Source organism: Cyprinus carpio, chromosome A9 (genome assembly GCF_018340385.1).
Source record: "Cyprinus carpio isolate SPL01 chromosome A9, ASM1834038v1, whole genome shotgun sequence".
NCBI lineage: Eukaryota > Metazoa > Chordata > Actinopteri > Cypriniformes > Cyprinidae > Cyprinus > Cyprinus carpio.
The window spans coordinates 27,188,392-27,212,807 of record NC_056580.1 but is presented as its reverse complement, the minus strand read 5'-3'; the positions used below and the strand labels follow the sequence as shown (position 1 = coordinate 27,212,807).

General features: G+C 35.8%; 1 protein-coding gene across 2 annotated transcripts in view; it reads right to left on the bottom strand.

The window, feature by feature from the left end:
- Nucleotides 1–155: 155 nt before the first annotated feature.
- LOC109056806 (fidgetin) overlaps nucleotides 156–24,416 on the bottom strand; it is a 60,884-nt gene continuing 36,623 nt past the window's right edge. For both annotated transcript variants that reach the window (XM_042764323.1, XM_042764324.1), the window contains one exon: nucleotides 156–3,764. In XM_042764323.1, coding sequence (XP_042620257.1) covers nucleotides 1,543–3,764 — 2,222 coding nt within the window. In that variant the 3' untranslated portion in view covers nucleotides 156–1,542. The remainder of the gene's footprint in view (nucleotides 3,765–24,416) is intronic.

Genomic DNA, 24,416 nt, shown 5'->3' with positions numbered 1-24,416 from the left:
CATTGCCCCAGTAAGTAGCCCCAAAGAGACCCCATCAATAATATGTGTGTGTGTTTAAACAAAGGGGTGTTTAGAGTCATCTGGGTACTCAAAGCAAAATAATTGCACAGGTAGTGTGAGACAAACGTTTGTTGTTTCTTTCTTTCTTTTTTTTGGAAAAAAGGCAGCTTGTTCTTTATGGAGGCTTCAGAGCAGAGCAAACCTAAAGAGGTTGAAGACACCAAGCTCTCATCTTTCTGTTCTAGTTGCAGAGAAAATAGTGCGAAACTGAGGTAGAACAGAATGCAGGGTACATGTGATCCTTCAGATATCTTTACACCAACACCACACAGCAGCAGGACAGAGTTCAAAAACAAAAACGAACCATACGTAAATGTGTTATGAAGAATGTGAAAATATTTCCACTTCAAGAATCTGGTAGCCTCTTTGTAAAGTTGTGGTTCACCTCAACTCTATTCTGCAGAGAGGAGACAAACACGCAAAAATCCACTGCATACTCTGGCACAGTCCTGGTTTCAGACGAACCTAATCTACACAACAGATAGTGCCCATCTCTGACTCGAGCGTTCGTTGTAGAGTCTGAACTGTGCTATGCAGGGAGGAACAGGAGCTGTAGTCACTACTGGCACACAATTCTGCTTTTGAAACTTAAAAGCAATGTCCACAATGGAATTTAAACATAATTTAGAAAGAACAATTAGAATAAAAAGAAACTCCCCAAATCTTTCTTCCAAACAACCCAGAAATGTTCTGGTTACATTCATAGTCATATCCTTTTCATTTTTTAATTGGTTGAGGTAAACCTAGAGTTTTATAAGAAGCAAATTAGAAACCAAACCCAATGTAGTCAGCAGTATGTAGTGCTATCGCATAATCTTTTTTGAGGTACTGTACAAATCACAATCACTTTCCTGAGTTTTTGAAGAAAATTAAACACAAATGAATTTCATAAATTAGGATCCGGATTCAAAGTACATCATGGACCTTCTCCTGCCCTTCCTGGGGTCTACAGGTCAGATGTGGTTGAGGAACACTGTTGTTCTTTTGAGAGAAGTGTCAAAAACAAGGAAAGGAATGAAAAGCAGAACATGTCTGGTTTAGTTTCATGTTAAAGCTCTCTATATTAGCACATGCCACCAATGTAGATGGTGAGGCAAACAAATCCAAATCCAAATCAATAAAGCACCACTTCAGGCACTTCATAGCAACAAAATCTCAAAACCAGCACAATGATATTTACACACAAAGAAGTTTGTCCTCACTTACAGAGTTCCTCGGTAAGTGGAGCTCTGCGTCTGCAGTACTGAGCCCAGAAAACAGTATTTCTCTGTCTGGATTATGTGCAAAGGGCCAGACCTTGACTTAAGTACAGCCATGCATCATTCAACTGTATGTGACTGTCCTTCAGGTTCTTCTTTAGGGGTCATCTACATTTGTAATAACCACACTATTTAACTGCATGTGTCACACAAAGAATTCTGAATTGTATCCCCTCTTAGAGTAAAGGAGGTCAACCCTCAGATTTCATTACGCCCTCGCTCTTTACTGACTACAACCAAACATCTTATTCCATTCAGTGTATGTATCGAGTTCTTTCTGTGATATGCTGGGCTGGATTTTGCAAAACACACTTTCAAAGTCTTGGTATGACACCGGTCTCATCTGACCTGGCATCATTCCGGAAAGGTCTGCGCTGGACATGCCATGGAGAGGACCAACCATGGCCTCCTGGCAAAGTCGGACCACATCCAACCCAGAGAATCCGTCTGTCCGCTGAACAAGCAGCGCAACCTCTTTGTCGCTGAGGCAGTAGTTGTGCTGTGAGAGCAGCTGGCTGAATATCTGGTGTCGTGCGGCGGCATCCGGCAAGGGGACGAGTAACCGCTTTACAAAGTACCTTCGTAGAGACTCATCAATCTCTTCAGGTTTGCTGGTGGAACATACTACTAGAACATGTTCCTCTGGTGAGCTCAGAACTCCATCGAGCTGGAGGAGGAGTTCACTCTTGATTCGGTTCACTGGACTTTCTTCACTCAACTGGGCAGACAACAGCAGATCTACATCGCTGATGAAAACCACTGCAGGCTGCCGGCAACGAGCAACAAGGAATGAGGCCTGGACGATCTTCTCGCCCTCTCCAAGCCATTTTGTGACCAGAGCAGAGCCACTAAGGAGTAGGAAAGCTGAGCCAAGCTGACTGGCCATACACCGGCCGAGCAGAGTCCGGCCCGTGCCCTGAGGTCCAAAGAGAAGGATGCTGCGAGGTAATGTGGCCATACCGCTGAACATGTCTGGCCTCAGAATAGGCCACAGGACCTCATCCTTGATGGTGGCTTTTGCCATCTCCAGTCCAGCAATGTCACTCCAGTCAACAGGGGGCATCTGCTGCAGAATCTCAGTGGTGACTATCTCTACCAAACTAGCATCGCTATTTTTTAACTGCTCCTCAGCGGGGTGGCTGGATGAAGTGGCCGTGCCAATGGAATGGGGGTGATGCTGTCTGCTGTCGTCACCATGGTCACTCAAAACAGGGGAGCCAAACTTTCCAAATGACTGGCCTGAGCGCAGGGATCCCAAGGAACCTTTGGAGGATCCATAAGAAGGAGGGGTTAGTGCCCTGCCAGACTGGCTGGCGAATTTCCGCTGCTGATCCGGTGGCATTGACTGCTTTGTGGGCTTAAATGCCAAAGATGATGTGTCAGCATTCCTGTCAAATCCATTCCCTCTGGTTGAGTCAACAAGATTGTTGTCTGGCATTCTGTACATGGGGCTTTGAGCAGAACGCTGCTGGCTGTAGTTAAAATTTCCATAACTGGAGTCCATATCTCCCTGGCCCGTCATGTAAAATGCTTTTCTTTTCAGTGTGTTGGCCGAGCTGCCATTCAAAGGTGTTGGTGCAATTGGTGCGTGGTTGTGGGACTGGTAGGAGTAACCGGGAAGGGTGGAAGGGGGTAGAGGAGTGGGGGCAGCAATGCCTGAGGGCAAGTAAGCTGAGGGAGGGGGTGCTCCTCCTGGGCTGTAGCCTGGGGCAACAGCAGTCTGTGGGGGATAACCTGCTGGAGGGTAATTGTAACTGGAGAGATTGGGGGAACTTGCATTATAGCTGGGCACTAGGGTAGGAGGTGGCGGGGGTGGAGGCTGAAGGAGCCCAGCGCTGTGCAAAGGTGAGGGATGTGGGGACGGGAGAGCTGGTGTGCCTTGCCCACCGCTGTAAGTGGAATGCAAATACGAACCATTGTAACTGCTAGCAAATTCCTGAGAGGGGATCCCCGAGTGCAGTGCAGTAGATGCATGATTCCCGCAATTACTACTGGAATAGCTGGGCTCACTCAAGCTACCTGCCACCCCCGAGGAGCTGCCAACACTTGCCGTCACATCTGGAGGAGGCAGGGCGGGTGCCATGCCAGTCTTACTTACAGAAACCACATCTGCAGCACAGCTCATTGGGTAGATCCCCTCCTGCCATGCTTCGCTCTCTGACTTGCGTCCATTTAAGAGTCCTGGGACGCTTTCAGAGTACGAGCACAGGAGCGCCCGCTCACTGGGACCCTCCAGGATACCAGAATACTTCTCTGCATATTTCTTCAGAAGGTTGGAGGCCGTCAGTGCTGATATATCGTCATTTGCCCAGGCATACTGGTAGGTCCTCTGCAGGTGACTACGGTATGCCTCTGCTTTATGTGCAGGGGAACGTGTTGTGGATGAGATGTCGAAATGTTGCTCAGCCCACTGCACATGCTCTGGGGTCCACTGCATCTTTAAGCCTAAACAATCAACAAACAAAAACAAGCAGGTGTGAGAAACTTGGACTCATGAATAGAGACTGACATGCTGATTCATCTGAAACGGCTGAAATTAAGCTAATAACTGTGACTCTAACCGAAGTGGTCATGTGGCTTAGTGTTGATTTGTAGTACAATTTTTTTTGTACATTTTGAGCCAGTGCTTTTTTTTTTAAGTTTAAAATTTTAAAAGTTATGGCTTGCAAATGTTAATTACATAATGTCTAAAGATATTTTTAATGCATATAATTTTATAAAAAATTATTTTAAAATAATTTTAGAGAACTGTGATTAAATATTGTGAAAAATCTGTGTTATACAGAAATCAGTGCTTGTCATTAAAAACACATTGGTCGTCCACTGGGGTTTTCAGGGTTTTCTTTTTTTGACACGTCGGAATCAATGATCCAATAAGCAACTGCTTTTAAAAAGAAACAACAGTAAAATATTGTTTCCATTTTCCCCCATTAAACTCTCATAGAGCCCTGGCTTCATATCGCAGGCACTGCTTACAGTTGGTATCGCAGGAACAGTGCAGATTTGGGCCTCCAACACCTGGTTAGCACAGTATAATGCACCCTGCACACAGCCGAGTGACACAGACATCGCAGGTCACTCTATAATCCAACTCTCATCTAAAGCAGTCCCAGACAGTTTCAAATCTGCTTGGAGGAGTGCAGCAAAGCAATCTCCCAGGCAGCGCTCTACTGCTTTCATCACACAAACTCACAGCACGGCATGAATTACAACAGCTTTCTGTCTGCCGCCCGCGTCCCGGAGCACAGGGAACTGGAAAGGAAAAAAAAAACATCCCTGCCTCCCTCTCGTTCGCTCTAATGCTCCCCTTTCTCTCTCTTCCTTTTACTCTGACGCTCTGGGTTCTGCCTCTCTCTTTCTCGCTGTCTTTTCTCTCCGCAGGCTCTGTCTTTTATTGGCTCCGGGGCTCAAAAGCCACCATCAAGTTTAATCCCAAACTCCATCTGCAAACACAAGCAGTTACATACGCTGTCATCTTAGACACAGCATGGGATTATCAAAGGGACATTTACTCAAGAGCCGACGGGATGACGGGGGTGGTCGCACGCACACTCTAGCCGTCTGTAGATGGACTTCTGATGACAACAGCAGTGTCCAGCAGGCGTGTTATTGTGCTCACGCCTCCCGCTTATCTGAGCTTACTGGGCCTAAGCACTCACAAACTCAATCCACGGCACAAAGAAGAAAGAAGATGTCACAGAAAAAGACATTGTTCATAAGCTTTTAGCCATGTGCCCATTTACAAAGCCTGTCAAATTACCTAAAGACTGCAACTGTTCCTGTATTCAATGGCAATTGGGTATTTAAAACTTAACATACCTCTCAAAACATGATATAAACAGATGATTACTCCTTGTAGCATGTGATCATAAACAATATATATGACGATATACATTCAGCTAATTAATAATATTTGTAAATGCAAGAAGCAAAATATGCATATATTTTTAATAGAACATTTTAATATATGAAAAGCGCAGCGCAGGACACAAAGGATTGTGAAACTAGTCTAATTACACAGTCTTTCAGTCACTTAATGAGCAAATTAAAAGTGCACTGAAATCACTGCATTGCAATATTACTTAATTTTGCATCGGCAGCAAAATATAACAAATATATAACATTATATCACCTAGCCCTACTTGTATTTGCAGAGTCTGTGATGTCTACTCACTACGTCTCTATAAATAAATCCCCTTTGTTACCCCATCAGTGTATTGTTGCAGTATCAGTGCACTTTCTCTACAATAGAAGATGGGCATGTGGTTTTCCTTCGCCTGAATCCCCCAGCAGCCTGGCCAGACACCACACACACACACACACCACACCACACACACACACACACACACACACACACACACACACACACACACACACACACACACACACACACACACACACACACAGAGAGCTAATTAGCAGGATGATGCTGAGCTAATTGTGTTAATTTACAAGGTTTTAGTCAAAGGGATCGCTGCTTTGGCTGGCAAGGCTGTCAGGCCCACAAGTTAATGACTAAGAAAAGCTGAAGACAAAGAAAGCTGGCAAGAACATGGCAGACATGCCAGCAAGCCCATTAATAAAGCCCAAATCTAGACAGATGTCACTTCTAGTACGATTATCAACTGATAAGCAATGCAATGCCTATGTAAGACTTGCTAGCAATAAATACATTTCATTATCAGAGCCAGACTTTCCCTTAATCATTTTAAAAAAGCAGGTCTCCAGAGTGAGCATTTGTAAGTGCAAAATTGCTGCATGCAAATGTGGAAAATAAAATTATTTGATGCAATTATGTCGGTGCAAGTGACATCTGACCTCCAAATAATTTTTTTTTTTTTTTTTCAACAGATCCTCATGCATTTAACTGTGCAGACAAATTATACTTCACACACTGCGGTTAGCTGTTTTTATTTTTGTTGCTTTGCATTTAAGAAAACAAAGGGGAAAAAAAGTGCACTGTAAAACGTGATTTTTCTGGATTACTTTTTACAAGAAAATACTACTTCAGTTTTTCTACTTCAAAATTTGACGTCTAATTCAATGCGTTGCAGTGTTATTTGCAGTATCATTGAGACTATAATAGTTTTTAGTAATATTTTGAATTTTTATTTTTTCTATTTTCATTTCAATTTTAGTAACTTGGGGTGTTTTTTTTATATATATACACATCTATGAATTGTTATTAATTTATTTTGGTTTTAGTTGTATTAGTACATAAATTTAAACTGAATTAAAATGACAAATTTTGCCCTGGCAACTTGCTAATGCTGATTTTTTTTTTTCTTCAGTTAATGTTTTTTATTATTTCAACTCACAAAAAGTTTTTTTTTTTTTTTTAATGGTTTTGGTTTTAGTTAATTATAATAGTTTAGTTTTAGAATAACCCTGGCCACTTGTCATTTCTTTGTAATTATTTGTAAAATTTACTAGCAACCTCTGAGTAAAAATTGTAAAATCCTACATCCTTTTTTTTTCAAGTGTGTTAACTCCTGTATAGGACAAATGTCAGGTTAAATTAAAAATATGAAACAGTCACTGAGATGAATTTTGACTGTGTACAAATAAAATATAACTGCAATAAGGATTTTGATATCAGATTATAGTATTTTTAATACAAATATCTGCTTGCAAATATTGATTGTTCTCCTTTAATAACCTATTAAACATTGGATGCTTATTTGCCATCATCCAAGGACAAGCTTTTCATTTTTTTATCGTGAAAAAAGCGTGCGGCTGCTGTGCCGGTGAATATTACCTTGGGAATTCAGCGGTTCGACTATCTCCCTGCCTCTGTACATCCACTTGTTAATGCATTTATTACTCTGCTTTCATGTTCCACTTTGGAATATATATATTTATATATGGCTCCTCTCACAGGCAGGTCTTTGTGAGGAATGTGGGTGTTAACTTGCTCTACAACAAAGTAAGACATTTCAAGAGGTTGAAATCCTCTGCTGCGCACACAGACACATTTCAAACAATGAACTCGTCTTGTAGTATGATGGGTTTTATGAAACGTACTATGCTCAAACAAAAGAACAAATTCATTTCCCGTCACTATTACAGAGCAATTACAAAAAAAAAAAAAAAACCTTTCTCAACAAGATTAAAGCAGTTGGAAATGAGGCATCAATGATGTATTTTTCAGGGGAACAGCGAGTTGCTCTGGACACTTTGAATTCGAGTACTCACCTCATGTATGTGTCAGTGTTTGTAAATTGCTTCTTTTCTATTTTTATTCAATATGCGTACTTTGACCCTTCAGACAGCTTGTATAAACCTAAACCGGGAGCTTTGTGCAATGGCACCATTTGGGAAAGATTTAAGGATTATAACTGAATGATAGAGGAGGAAAACGAGAGGCAGAGAGAGAGAAGCAGAAAATGAATCATGTCTGAATTTATACTTCACTAAATCATCAGCTTCTTTCCAGTCCACACTGTGCTCAAGTTTCAGTTAGCGCTGTGACACAAACATAAATAACACAAAAAGCACATCCTTATCGCTACTAGAGGTATAAAAGTGTCACTCAGACCTTTCTAATCTGTCATCAGTGAGCTTGCTAACTTCTTAGGGAACATGCCGACTAGCAATCTGATCAACAGTGTGCTTCCTATGAGCAAAGCATACAGTAGTATACCATATAGTTTATAAGGCCTTAATGATCAACTGATTTATTGGCCAGACATAAATCAAATAAAATTAACACCTTACAACAAGGTGCTATTAGTTAACAATAATTAATGCAACAAACAGCAAGACATTTTCTACAGTATTTATTCATCTTTGTTAATAAAAAGAACAGATCACTGATAGTTCAAATCAGCTCGGGTCAGTTGAATAATATTAACAGATACAACTTTTGATCTTAATAATCTATTAGTAAATGTTCAAATGAACATTAACTAAGATTAATAAATGCTTTAGAAGTATTTTTTTTAAGTCTTCTTTTAAGTAGTTTACTCATGTTAACAAAAGCAACCACCAAATTATAAAGTGCTACCAAAATATAATATTAAATTAATTAATTAATTAATTAATTAATAAATAAATACAAACAGATATTTAAATAAGGTTTTATTTGTTAACATAACTACATTAGATAACATGAACTAAAAATTTATTCTACTTTACTGCATTTATTAAACAATGTTGATTTCATCATTTACGAACTATTTTTATTTAGATTAATTTATGAGTGTTATTTTAGTATTATTTATATACTGTTAAAGTTTTTATTAATATTTTGAATTAGCCTTTTTATATTTTCAGTTTTAGTTTTAGTTTATTTTTTACTTTTTATTTTAATTTTTATTAGAGTTTGTTATTTTACAAATTTACTATTTAATTATTTATTTATTTATTTTAGTTTTTATTCATTTCCTGTTAGTAATTCTGGTGCTTCAACTTAAAATTATTTGAGGTAGTTGCTAAGGCAACATTTCTTTTAATTTAACTTTTATATCTTATATTTTGCTCTATTTAAGCTTTATTTCAATTAACAAAAATAATTTTCATAATCTTAGTAAAGAATAATAACATTGGTAAGCTTTAATGCACTGTAAATTCGCATGAACAAACGATAAAGAGCTAACAAATAATGCATTTACTAATGATAATAAATGAATATGTATATACACAAGTAATGATTTTTATTTTTGTATAAAAAAAATTGATAACACTTTACGATAAGGTCTCATTTTAAAAAAAAAAGCTTAAAAATTGTATTAATGCATAGAGTTGCCTATGTAGGGTACACCAAATCATTGACTTGTGAGGTTCCAGTTAGTTGCTATCTTAGAAGACAGCATGGCAGCTCAGCAGATTTAGGAACAGAGCAAACATCAGTCCTATGAAGCAGTAATTCTTCTCTATGTAATCTGAAGAGTCATATAATTACTTGTATTTGTATTAAAGGGATGTTTGGAGCCAGCCTCAGGCGCCAAAGCTCAATGTCCACTGATTGACTTCTCACAAAACCCCCTTTTGTTTAATTCACCACTGTCTGCTGGTCTACTTTACGCCTGGAAAATCTTAGATTACGCTGACCATTGTCACTCATTTGGGTGAGATGCCAAACAAAAGCCGGCAAGACTGATTGATCGCAAACTGGACTTCATTAGACGAGATATTCTTAAGGTGCGTTGAGTGTTTTGCTCATGGTCTAGTGCTGGTGGGTCGCAGGTCTTTTCTGAATGTCACAGATAGCAAGGAAAACCAATGTTAAATGCATAGAATAAAATACAAAATGCACAGTTATGAGAAGAAAATGAAATCAAATGTAGTAGTGTGGAGAAAACACTTCACATAACATTTGTTAATGCCAACAGACCACATCTAACTTTTGTGGAAATTAATTTGGAACTCAGCCTGATTATAACAGTAAACTAAAACTGAAAACTAAAATTTAAACTTAAAAAAAATAAAAATAACTAAAAAAAATAAAAAATCTCGAAAAGATTTTTTTGACAAAATAAATGCTAAAATAATTTAAAAAAAAAAAAAATTAAACTTTTTTGTTTTTTGTTTTATTTGTTTTGTTTTAAGTTGAGGTTTCATTTTTTATTTTAGTTTGAAATTGACAATAACTAAAACTGAAATAAAAACTATACAGACGTTTAAAGAAAAAAATAGTAAAAATGACAAAAACAGCAAAATTACTAACATTTTAACGACAATGAAAATGGAAAAAAATAAAAATAAAATCTGATTTCTGATTTGAATTATGTATATAATATTTTATTTTATTTTGTAGTTTATAAATTGGCACTCAGTAGAAGCTTGTCAAACATAGACATCCTCAAAATGATGAACAAAATTACACCAAGTCAAAGAAAATATGACCCAAAATACAATAAATATGGGTTCATTTAAAATAAAATGAAATAAGGTTTGTGTTGACAACAATGTGGAGTGCAATCAATTATTGTCCATTCAGACATAATATTATGGCCATTAAATTCAAAACTAGAAAGCATAATTTGACTTTTATTCTACTCCGTCTGTGTTATGTTTTTTTGTCCATGTTTGATTTGAAAGAAATCTTGGTTTAATTTTTTAGGATAAAAATATGACTTTTTGGCTCAGTTTTGTACAAATTCCACTGTCACACAAACCCAACGACAAAAACGAGGTAAGTTTCAAAAAGATAATAGTCAACTTTCTCTTCTGAACATCTAACCATTAGTTGATCTGAATGATTAAAGATCCGCATACTTCCTCACCTATTACAAGCTGAAACCTGACAGTAATTACTGATCATCTGTGCTCGTCTAATGGCTCTGTTAGTTCTGCCACTGATCAACACACTGAGTTTGGATGGCGAGGGGAAGCGAACGCACAGCGATACACTGCAGTGTGTAATTTCAGACACTGTGATCATGGCCAATGAGACAGAGAAGCTGACCTTTTTCGGATCTATTAATCTGGCTAGCCTCGGCCGATTTTAAGCAAACAGCGGCGAGCTCGTGCTCTGTCTGTCCAATTTCCCAGCGTGTAAATTGGACAGCCGCTCGCACCATTCTCAATTCATTACTGTGCTGCTGAAAGGAAGCTATGAGGTGGTGGAGAGATGTGTGTCCCGGTGTGTGTGTGTGTGTGTGTGTATTGACTAGAGATTTGCAGTTTGGTCATTTTGACTGCTCGAACACTCGTAGATAAATCAGACGAGCACCTCAGTTCCATCTGAACTGCATTTAAATTGTTAATTCATGTACATATCCATTAAACTGACGATATCTGTCAGTTGTTTTTGTCTTGTTTTCATGTTAAAAATATCTGAACATCCATAAAACACCACAAAATCAATTGCACACAATATTATTTTAATAAATATATCTTTGAGCGATTTTGTTTTTCTGGTATTAGATTGGCAAATAGATTTATAGTAGGCTTAATACAAAAATAAAGACAACTGGACAATGGGCTAGTGAAAATAAACATTGTTTGATACAACTCTGTAAGATAAAGTTCTAGAAGCAAATAAATCTTGTTTTAAGGATGTTTAGATATTTGGACTGCATGGAAAACAAGGGGGGAAAACACTACAGAGGACCAGAAAAATAAAATCAAAATTGAGAGAATTTAAATGGTATTATTATTTTGAAATTAATTATGATGCAACAGTGATGAAAAAGTTTTTTGCATCAGCTTTGATGTACTTGTTGGTAAAGAAATAAATAAATAAAAAATAAGTACTCTCAGGGAGTTATGCACTAAGGACCATTTCGCCTACAAATTTGTGAGATTTCCTAACGATACAGTTGCACTGACTGTCTTCAGAAAAATGTTGACAGTATTTTCCTACATCTTGCATCTGTAAATGCATATTAAAGTAGAGTTCTTGTTTGTTTACAGCGGTAACCAAGGAAATGCTGTATTTCTGCTGTTCCGTAAGCGCCACCTGCTGTCAGAGAGGGAATCTGCGTCTCATTCAGTCCATCTGCTGATTGTTTTGTCCAGATGTTTTATGTTGTATAGTTTCACAAAACCAGTCAGACCATTCTGTTTTGCTTCAAATTTCGAAATTACACTGTAATTAGTTTAATTTAGATTATACTTTAGATAAAAAATAATAATATTAATGTTAATATTGTTATCAGATTTTTAATATGCATCAGATTGCATGATGCCTTGTTGTTGTTTTTTTCCAGCATCTAACACCACTGAGATGCTGTGTCAAGTTAAAAATACTGTTAATTCATCCTTAATTAAATACTGTTTATTCATAAATGCTGTCCCAATTTTAGCCAGTCAGACTCCAAGGTACTGCCCAAAATGTCACTATAACCAACCACAATTTTCATAAAACTTTTGAAAATAAACCAATAATGAATAAATAAACCATTATAGTGTCATTACAAAGTCACTAAATGGATATTTTCTAGCGTTTTCATTGCGTTCGTTTTGTGATGGTTTCTTTGGGAGTTATGTGCTGTTTTCGCCGGTTCTCACTCTGGTGTTTGGTGCAGGTGGATGGATGCGGTTGCCTTAGGAGGAAGCTGTCATAATTGAAACGTGGCCTAATCAGACTCATTACCATTTTGGGCAATTTGCACCACCAAAGATGCTTATTAGGTAACTGTGTTTAATAAAGCGCACTTTAGAAAGCTAACAGTAATGAGCTCTTTAAAGTCAGCTCGGAGTGTGATTATGCCAGTGGAAGTGTTTAGCCTGCCGCGCGCAGACTGCTACATTTAGTCTTGTGCAATGTCATAATTAAGCAATGCAACCTGCTTTCACTGCCTCACAATGGATGCGGATGCGGCCTGTAAAACCCGGGAAAATATTTATAATTACTGATCATTACAGCCCAGGGATTTTTATCTGCGGATGTAAACACAATTATGAGAGCCTCTTGCTTTCATGTGCCTCGAACAGAGGACTCCATATGACAAGCGTGCAAATAGTGTGGACACACATTAATTACATTTCTAAATAAAAACAAGCTCGTGTTTTTGTTTCAGCGCTCCACTGATCTCTCTCGCGCGCACACCTTTTCCCTTTCTCCTCTTTAGGAGCGAGTCTGAGATGTGCTTCTAATTCAATCGCTACTAGAAATCATTATGGCAATTCATCTTACATATCAACTTAAAAGGTAATTTGAAAATCCATGTCGTCCTCGTTCAAACACTGCCGGAGACTAGAGGTCATCGTTTAGCCCCTAATTTACTCAAGAAATTTAGTCAAGGCCCTCTAACTGCCGTGGAGCGCATGATTTTCCTGACCACGGTGGAGGACGACACTGATGGAAGTTGAAGAATTTTTTTTTAATGGTTGCATTTCCAGTTGGGCTGGACGACATAATGAGCATTTCTTTATGATATTAGCAAAGATTCTGACAAAACTAAATTAAGCAAAATTGTGTGTAAGAATACTTTCATAAAACAAACTGTCCAAATATAGATTGATAGACAGATGTTCTATATATAATGATTGATAGAATAATTAAAATGAAGGATAAACAGAATGATAGACAGACAAAAAGATAAACAGATAAAAAGTGACACGACATACAGCCAAGTATGGTGCCCATACTCAGAATTCGTGCTCTGCATTTAACCCATCCAAAGTGCACACACACACTGTGAAGACACACACACCGTGAACACACACTCGGAGCAGTGGGCAGCCATTTATGCTGCGGCACCCGGAGAGCAGTTTGGGGTTCGGTGCCTTGCTCAAGTGCACCTCAGTCATGGTATTGCTGCCCCGAGACTCAAACCCACAGCCTCAGGGTTAGGAGTCACACTCTCTAACCACTAGGCCATGACTTCCCTAAAATAAATAAATAGATAGATAGATAGATAGATAGATAGATAGATAGATAGATAGACAGGTAGGTAGAGATAGATAGATAGATAGATAGATAGATAGATAGATAGATAGATAGATAGATAGATAGATAGATAGATCTCTAACACATTTTAGTTTCCACACACAGTCTTTGCTAATCAGTTAATGAGGAACATCATCAAATGAAGTAACACCTGCAGACTCACACTACCTTCTGGGTGCTCTAATTTAATCAAGCCGTCTAAACACAATTAATCAATTAATTATTCCTAAATGCATGTCAGACACTGAAGTCCATCATTTAGTGATTTGGTTAATTGTAGGAGTGAGAGCAGAGACATGACAGGGAAATAACTGGGTCAATGACAAACAGCCATGTCTGAGACAATGACAACCACAGAAAAAAAATAAATAAATAAAAACATAAATAAAAATAAAAATATATAATCATAATAATTAAAAAAATAAAACATTCTAAAAGCATTTGTGCAAAGTTCTTGGAAATAAAATTTTTGCATTCATGTCAATTAAAAGCATTTATACCAAATATTTGACTTAACAACTCTAAAAATGTCAGGTGGCAAATCCATCATTTTTTTACAAATATCCCCAAGCTTTCTTGAGTTATATCCTTAGAAAACATTACATTTACCTTGCCTTGAAATAAATCAAATATAAAAAGGCTTCCCACATTTTGGTTATACCATATAAAATCTAAATAAATAAATAAATATTTCTTTCTTTCTTTATTACAACATCCAGAATTACAGACAAACAAATAGGTTCACTTGAGTTATTTGCTTTGAAAACATGACATTTACCTTGCTTTGTCACAAAAGTAGGTTTTTTAAATAAATGTTTTTTAAATAAATAAATGTCTTGAGACTTCCTGCATTTTGGTTATATTATATAAACTAACATAACGTGACATAAAATATCTCTCTCTCTCTCTTTTTTTTTTTTTTTACTACAATTAACATTTTTAAGTCCACAAAAATATATATATTAAAAAATATTATATATTACAAATAAAAAATAATAAATAAATGTTATTTAATAAATAATCTGCATTGTTGATGAATTTTTGAAGGAATTAATTAATGGACTTAAGAGGGTAATATCACGTCACACTGACTGCTGTATTGTAGTGTTCACTGTGCAGGCGTCTCTTCTATGAGAACCAGACTGCTGACGACTAAGTGTGTGTTAATGCTGAAAGCATTTCGCCTCAATCAAGCTGCTTTAGAGAGGACACTGTCACGCTGATCTGGTGCTGGGACTGAATAGCTAAAGCACAAAACTCTTTTTTTGTCTTTCAGCAGTGCGGCTGAATTCTCATTCCCAATGACACTCAGGCCTTCAGGCTTTTTCCAGCATGTCTGTTTAAATTTTCAGACTGACCTCTCTTCTGCAGATCTCCGTAGATCTGTGTATCTGACTCCAAACTCCTAGAGCTGAAAACAGCAATAGTCCTCTTACTCAACGATACGAGAAAAATGAGAACAATGTCAGTACGATCACCTGTAAACATTCAACATCAACAGCATCTGAAATCAGAAAATAGATATAGATATATTCGATGAGCATTCATGTGACGCGCTCACTTCAAAAGATGCACAATTTCAGACTGAAATATCCACTAAACATCAAAATCTCTAAAAGATGTCATTACTATCACCAGCATCACTAAATGGAAATGCAAAATTGGTCTGCCATTCACAACAATTCGTCGGCCAAACACAAAGTCCTGCCCCCCAAATCAGGCTATTGGTTTGAGCAAGGGTCGTCAAGTTGCCACTGGTCGGGATGCTCAAAAAAAAAAAAGAAAGAAAAAATAAATAAAAAAAAAATTTTAAAAAATAATAGGAAATGATAAATAAATACTTAATTTATGGGAAAATAAACCCATAAAAAAAAACATTAATTTATTTAGAATGTATACACACAGAATGTATTTTAAAGGATTATATATTTTAAAGGATGGAAATAAAAAATTAACAGAAATTAGAAAGTGGACTATTGAATTAATATTTGTAGGTTTGAAATTATAAGAAATCATTTTATATAAGTAAAATATACTCAAACACAAATTATATAATTGTTATTATTAGTTTTTTTAATTTTAAATATATATTATATATATATATATATACAAAAATACTTATTACAAATAAATAATATATATATATATATATACAAATGGACATAATGACTGTCATAATATAATATATGATATACAATATATATTTTAGATAGAATCAATAATATATATTCTAAATATATAATATATATATATATATATATATATATATATATATATATATATTATATATATATATATATATATATATATATATATATATATATATATATATATAATACCTATATTCTATATATACATACATACATATATATATATATTTAATAAAAACTACTATTATTGATATTTAAATAAAATATTCTCAGACAAAAAATACAACATTACTATAATTATTCATTATTATTATTATTATTTAGATAAATAAAATATATACTCTTATTTATACAATAATAATAATAACAATAATAAATAATTATAGTAATGTTGTATTTTTTGTTGAAGCATATTTTATTTAAATAACAATAATAGCAGTTTTACTATACTTACTATTGTTATTATTATTATTAATATAAATAAAATATATACTCATACAATAAATTTTAAATGATAGCAAAGGAGATTTACAAATGAATATTTTGAATAAATTGAATAAAGAAATTATGTTTCGGGAACACATGGCAAAGTGGACATGAATACTGGTTAATATATTAATATGTGTGGAATATAATGTATTTTTAACATTAATAAAACAATTTCTTTATATATAAATAATGTACTATATATCACACATATACTCATATATACTCAGATACACAAAATACATTTCAAATGACAGCAAATGAGATGTAAAAATTGAAATCACTCGACTACAGAAACTGTTTAGGTAACGAATCTGCCAAATGAACAGTTACTGAACGATGCGATAACCTAAAACTGCCCGAAAATCAGCCGATATATCGCTGACAACACAACTCTGCCTTCCTGTAACCTTCTCCGAAGGAGTCTTTCACACAGGAACAGTTGGTGCGGTTGACCACACTAACACACCAACAACCTGAAGTGGTCAATCCGTCAATATGTTTGCGAGTCTTGCATATGCACGGCGGCGAAAAGAAGCCGTACTGAAGAAACTGGAGGCGGATAATGTGATAATTTCTGTCTAATGTACCATCTGCTATTGTATCAATGTCAGCGTTAGCATGAAGCAGCTTTACTTTCCGTCTGTAGCCTGATGCTCTCAGAGGCTTTCAGAGGCGACTGCCAAACACTTAGAAAAGCCACCAGACAACACCGCCTGCCGCCTGTTTCCTTACAGACAAACTGCTGGGAAACCAAAGGCCCAATCCAAGCCTACCTGCCAGAGCTGCGGAGAAATGTACACTGTGTACTTATCTTTAATGTACTTGGCCTGTCAGTCAAGCAGTCAATTTCCACAGACAAGGCCACTCTTTGTAAATCAGCGTAATATTCACGCTTCTATTCTGAGAGAAGGCGAAGCGCCGACGGCGTGGACTGTGACAGAGCTGTAATCATTTCAATCTGGTAAACAGCGATTATGCCTCTCAAAGCGTCTGGCTGTTCAACTGATACGGTAGACTCGTCTCTTCTCTCGCACGCTCCAGGAAACGAGACACGCGGCCTGGGTTTCAGCGCAGATGCCAATCAATCGGGGAAGTTCCACGTCGTTCATCATGTGGGAAATTCATCCTGCATGGTTTCTGATACAATTTATAGGTGAGAATTAGTGAATGAATTCACAAAGATGAAGTCAAAACAATCATTTTATCATCCGAGGGCTCCAGGCTGTGACTAAAACTATAGTTTAATGCTTAACTTCCATGAAAATTGTCAAACAAAGCAATGAAATTCATGCATAAAATGCAATAAAACTGCTTTTAGAGTTATACTGTAAATAAAAATAAATAAATAAATCAAACAAAGATAGTCAGTCTTTTTTTAAGGACTTCAGAATGCAATTGAAATGCCAGTTTAATGCTTAATTTTCAGGCAAATCATCAAATAATGCAATGCAATATCAAAATGCATCAATAAATCTGAACTTTTAGAGCGATACTGTAAATAAAATCCAAATAATAAAAAGATCATATAAAATCAAAAAGAAAAAAAAATAAATGAATCCAAAAAGATAGTCAGATCAATCACTTTATCATTCAAAGGCTCTAGACTGCAACAAAAACAAGTTTAATGCTTACTTTCCAAGCAAAATTCAACCATAAAACTGTGCTTCTGTTAGTGATACTGTAAATAAAACAAAACAAGCTCCACTATAGTCATTTTTTTCTTACACAGCCACACATCCTTCTCTAAAACCCTTAATGCCAACCAACCTGATGTTAGTGATGCTTAACACTGAAAATGATTGACAGTCAGAGAGTGCTCAAGCGATTACTAGAGACTAGAAAGTACAAACACATTCATATAAACTTCAAAAAGAGTTCCAAAAATTAAGATGGGACTAGATGTTATCCTTAAGGAATTGATTGGATGGTAAACAAAGGCAGAGTTTTTGCTACAAATTCCCCATAAAAAAGCTCGGCACATTGAACGTCAACTTCTCACCAGCTGTAGTGTATGATATAAACATTTTCAGCTCGGTTTGCCTGTTCTTACACTGACGTCAAAGGGGAGCAGATTCATCTCATCTGCTTGGGTCTCATCCAGTGAGCTAATTATTTAGCCCATAACCCAGACGCGATGCACATTACATCGGCTGAAAGATAAATCATTACACACGCTAGGCTTTCTGATATTAAGTGGCTTGTAAGTACAGTGGATGCAACATATTTCAAGAGCAGACAATATACACAGACGTGACGGCAGCCAGAGTAATGGCCAGCCATTATCTTATATTGCTTGCAATAATAATTTTCAAGAGACTCGTTTGGTGAAGGGTGGTCCATCAGATGTTTGGGACGAAGACTTTCCTACGTAATCCAAAAATCGCTTTTTAAAGGTCGTTAAATGAAGACATGGATAAAACCCTAGGGAGGTTATTTTTACATCTAAATCACCAATGATCACAGCACATCATGTGCAGTTTATAAATATAACACCATCTTCAATAAGATTACAAAACAAAGGATAACTGCTGTATCTGTTGCAGTAATAGACCAAAAAGACAATATTTTTATATAATTATTTTTTTGGTAATACATTAAGGGGGGGAAAAATGGAAAAGATGCACTGATTACATTTAAATAAAATGTAAAAATAATAATAATAATAATAATATTTACTAAAGCAAACAATAATCTTTTATACATTGCTTTAGTATTATCTTTTATACACTTCTGAAAATATTATTCAAAAACTAATAACTAGTATTTGTTGCAGAAATAGATGAAAAGGACAAAATCAAATATTCATAGTAAATATGGAAAACATGCAATGACTATTTTTAGCTAAAAATAAGATATTTGATAAAACCAAACAAAATAATCTTTTGCTTTGACAATATTATTAAAAATAACTGCTGTCTGACTAAAAGAACAATAAAATATTTGACATTCTATATATAGAATTCTATACATTCTATATTATTATACATTCCATTACACTTATATATATACACACACACACACACACACACACACACACACACTATGATATGTATTAAAAGAATCTTAGAAATTTTTTGATAATATTATTAAAACAAATGATAAATGCTATGTCTGAAGCAGGAATAGACTACAAATATTTGTCAAATATCTTTTCTTTCGGGCAAAACATTAAGTGTAAAAAAAATGGAAATTGATTATTTATAGGCTAACTAAAATACACGTACTAAAAACAAAAACTATTTAATAAATAAATATGTATATTAAATATGATAAAAAGGGTTAGAAATATTTGTTATTATTATTGTAGCTATATAGCTCTAATAAAATATATGCATAATTCTGACATGTGCCAAGATCATAAACACATATGCACTGATAACAGCATTCATTTGTTCATCACTATATTAACTAAACTAGAACAGACACTTGTCGAGACAGCAAGCTAATGCTTTGAAGGTTGTCATCTTAAACACTCCAGACAATCATTTTTTTTAAATTATTATTAAGAATAATATATAAGATGTTGTATTATAGAAGGGGAATATATATACAATTCATACCAAAGTGAAAACTTGCACATAAAAAAAAAAAAACTTAAACCCACAAAAGAGATTTGCTGAATGGTTCAGGTCAGATGAAGAGACTTGTGAAGAGTGTCATGCCCTTGCAAAAGCTTCATCACAAAGCGTCTTTTTGTAACTTCAGAAAAACAAAATTAAATGGCTATAGAAAAATGTTTCTTTTTCAGTACTATGAAACGTTTGAAAATTCTGGATGAGTTTAGCACTTTTATAACATAACTCCCTCAAACTTTGTTCATTTAATTTAGCATCGAGATGTCAAATGGAAGAATGCAGCCCAAGGACGGTGGATGGGGCAACGCTGCTCAGAAGAAGAGGATGTTAATACTTGGACTTTTATGGAGTGGTGGGATAATTTTGATAGAATCAAATTCAATTAAAATATTTCAATAAAATTGACATATGAATAACAACATTCTACAATAACATAATGACTGATTAATCAAGAATTCTTTCATTTAGTTCAGAAATCCAAATGTAATTAGTGTGAAGAGGTTTTAGATGTTGATTTATCCTTCATAAATCTCTAAACCATTTAAACAATCCACTTCAGCTTTGCATGATTAACAGGAAAACTAAAATGTCAAGAACAAAATCAATAACTAACTCATTTACTGGTCATGATTGCCTTAAAGCAGCAACTAAAAATACACTTGTGGCATTATGTATTACTTGTGGCATTATTACTGACTCCAACGTCATTCCAAACATGCATGCTATATTATAAGCTATATATTAAGGAATCTTTTCTGAGATATAGCAACATAAATGTAGCTGATACAACATACACTATATTTCATTTGTCCTCAAGTTATAGAACAGGGTGAAATAAAACTGACATTTAATTTTTTAAGCACTATTCTTTTAAATATTGTTTAATTTACTTTCTTATTAACTATAAAGTATAAACTAAAAAAAAAACACTTATAAGAGAGCAAGTGTTGTAGGAAGTAACATTTGAAAATTAATTAAAAATTAAATTAAATTAGAGAGATGTTTTACTACACTAAACTGTGGTCAAATTGCATCTCTCTTTTTTTTTCTTCAACATTGGAACATAAATAGGCATTAGCTTCAGGCCAAACACAGAGAAATACTGGAAACTGCAAAAATAAATTCATAAAAATAAATTTAAAATGACATAAAATGACATAAAATAAAATAAATTACAATTTGAATTTTCAAACATTAATAGATGTCAGCTTCAGGCTAAACACTGAGAGAAATATTGGACACTGCAAAAATAAAATAAAATAAACTAAAGTAAAATAAAATAAGATCAAGCAAGACATTTCAAACATTCAAAAATTAATATAGCTTCAGGCCAAACACATAGAGAAATATTAGATACTGCAAAAATAAAATAAAATAATAAAATAAAATCGATCAGAATAAAATAAAATAAGCAAGACAAATCAGAGAGATGTTTAATTATACTACTGTGTAGTTAAACTATTCGCTATTTGCAGCAAGTCTGTATAGGTCCAGAGAGTAGGTGTCTGCATTAGTCTTTAGTTCTGAACGCTACGTTAGAGTTTGACAGCCATGAATAACCTCTGTAGAAACACCTCTGCTGAACCACTGATGCATTACAGAAATCATCCACATTATGCAGATAACCATCGCATTACGCCACTCATGCTTCAGCACCACACTACAGAAGAGCTGCTCTCATTTAGTCGAAAACTTGCTTCCATGAGACTGTTTCACTTAACAACTTTAACTCAAATGGTGCTTTGGAGATATGCATTAACATTTTTGCTAAATGCATAAATCTGAAACAGTATTAGTTATCTATAAAAAGTTTGTTTCTTCATGGGAACATATTTGGAGAAATGTAGCATTACATCACTTGCTCACCAATGGATCCTCTGCAGTGAATGGGTGCCGTCAGAATGAGAGTCCAAACAGCTGATACAAACATCACAATAATCCACAATAATCCACACCACTCCCGTCCATCAGTTTATGTCTTGAGAAGCCAAAAGCTTCATGTTTGTAAGAAACAAATCCATCATCAAGACTTTTTAACTTCAAACCATCACGTCTGACTAAAATATGAGTCCTCTATCCATAATAAAGCTTCCTCCGGTGAAAAATTAGTCTCGTCTGAATCAGGAGAGAAATCTGCACAGATCAAGCACGGTTTACAAGTGAAAAGACTAAAACAGTTCTAATATGTTGGTGGATTTTGATGTGAGATTTTGATGTGGGGATGGAATTTTTATGGACTTTTTCACTGGAGGAAGTGTTATTACGAATTATGGACTGGCGTGGTGTGGATTACTTGTGGATTATTGCAAAGACTACAGAATACTCAAGACGTGTTACTTATATAGATTTGAATGGGGAAAAGTGCCATTTTCAATATGGCTGCTCTATCAAAGGAAGTCCCGCCTTCTGAATAAAAGAGCCAATCGCTAATCGGTAAAGTCATTGCATCAATGCAGTTCCGGTTGCTATAGAAACAGTCAGCGTTCAGAGACATGCGGTTAGGACTGCGTGTGCGCACTGGCTGCTCGGGCCTGAAAAATAAGCATTTTAAAAGCTATTTGAGCAAAAGAAACAATATTTATGAGACCGTTTTTGTCAAGATTTTATTGGTTATGAATTTATGAAAATATTAAATTTAATCGTAAAAAAACTGGGTGATGCAGTTTTTTTTGTTTTGTTTGTTTTTTGATTATTAGAGGAGGGAGGTGCTGTTGTTTCATTGATGGGAGTTTTATTGATGGCCGCAGAGTGACATGACTTGTCTTAAAGGGGCTTTGATTATTGTGATGTTTTTATCAGCTGTTTGGACTCTCATTCTGACGGCACCCATTCACTGCAGAGGATCCACTGGTGAGCAAGTGATGGAATAATTTCGCCAATTCTTTTCTGATGAAGAAACAAACTCAACTACATCTCGGATGACCTGAGTGAGTAAAATTTCAGCCAATTTTCATTTTTGAGTGAACTATACCTTTAACTGAGAACTACAAACCCGATTCCAAAAGGGTTGGGACACTGTACAAATTGTGAGTAAAAAAAGGAATGGAATAATTTACAAATCTCATAAACTTTTATTTTATTCACAATAGAATATAGATAACATATCAAATGTTGAAAGTGAGACATTTTGAAAGGTCATGCCAAATATTGGCTAATTTTGGATTTCATGAGAGCTACACATTCCAAAAAAGTTGGGACAGGTAGCAATAAGAGGCCGGGAAAGTGAAATGTACAATAAGGAACAGCTGGAGGACCAATTTGCAACTTATTAGGTCAACTGGCAACAATGATTGGGTTATAAAAACAGCCTCTCAGAGTGGCAGTGTATCTCAGAAGTCAAGATGGGCAGAGGATCACCAATTCCCCCAATGCTGCGGTGTTTTGAAAAAATAGTGGAGCAATATCAGAAAGGAGTTTCTCAGAGAAAAATTGCAAAGAGTTTGAAGTTATCATCATCTACAGTGCATAATATCATCCAAAGATTCAGAGAGGGTCAAGGCCGGAAAACCATACTGGATGCCCGTGATCTTCGGCACTTAGACGGCAATGCTAAAATCACATACAGGAATGCTACTGTAATGGAATCACAAAATGGGCTCAGGTATACTTCCAGGAAAACATTGTCGGTGAACACAATCCACCGTGCCATTCTCCGTTGCCAGCTAAAACTCTGTAGGTCAAAAAGAAGCCATATCTTAAAACATGGATCCAGAAGCACCAGGCGTTTTCTCTGGGCCAAGGCTCATTTAAAATGTAGACTGTGGGCAAAGTGGGAAAACTGTTCTGTGGTCATACGAATCAAAATTTGAAGTCCTTTTTGGAACGTGGGACCAAAACTGAGTTCTTTTTGGAAAACTGGGACACCATGTCATCCGGACTAAAGAGGACAAGGACAACCCAAGTTTATCAGCGCTCAGTAGTGGTGGGAGAAAAGCTCGATGCATCGATGCATCGCGATTCGTTATCTAACGATCCAGAATCGATTCTCAAAAATTTGAATCGATTCTGTGTTCAATTTTCAAATGCGAGCGCTGTCAAGACTCACGTGACCAAACAAAAAAGACGTTGATGGCACGACCGTTCATATGCTGGGTGAATTAGCTTCGTTTTAAAATAAAATGGACAAACTACGACCTGCACCATCTCATTTAAAATCGGATGTGTGGCAACATTTGGATTTTCTGAAGACACCGAACAGGTGTCGTTGATAAAAGCCCATACTGTGTGCAAAGTCTGTAGCGCCAAATTCAAATATTTCGGCAACACGACTAACATGAAGAAACATATTACGCGGTTCCACTCAGAGCTGGAGTGAGAAACAGCATTCTCTTTCCAATCACGAACACTCCCGGTTACATTCAAAGGACCCTGGATCAAGTAGCAAAGCTTCCACCGAATTCTGAAAAGGCAAAACGAGATACCCGATCAGTGGCGGGTTTTTATTGCCAAAGATCTGCGCCCGTACTCCGTTGTGGAAAAAAAAGGATTTCGCACGATGTTACAGGTACTTGAGCCACGATACACTTTGCCCTCGCGTCGTTAT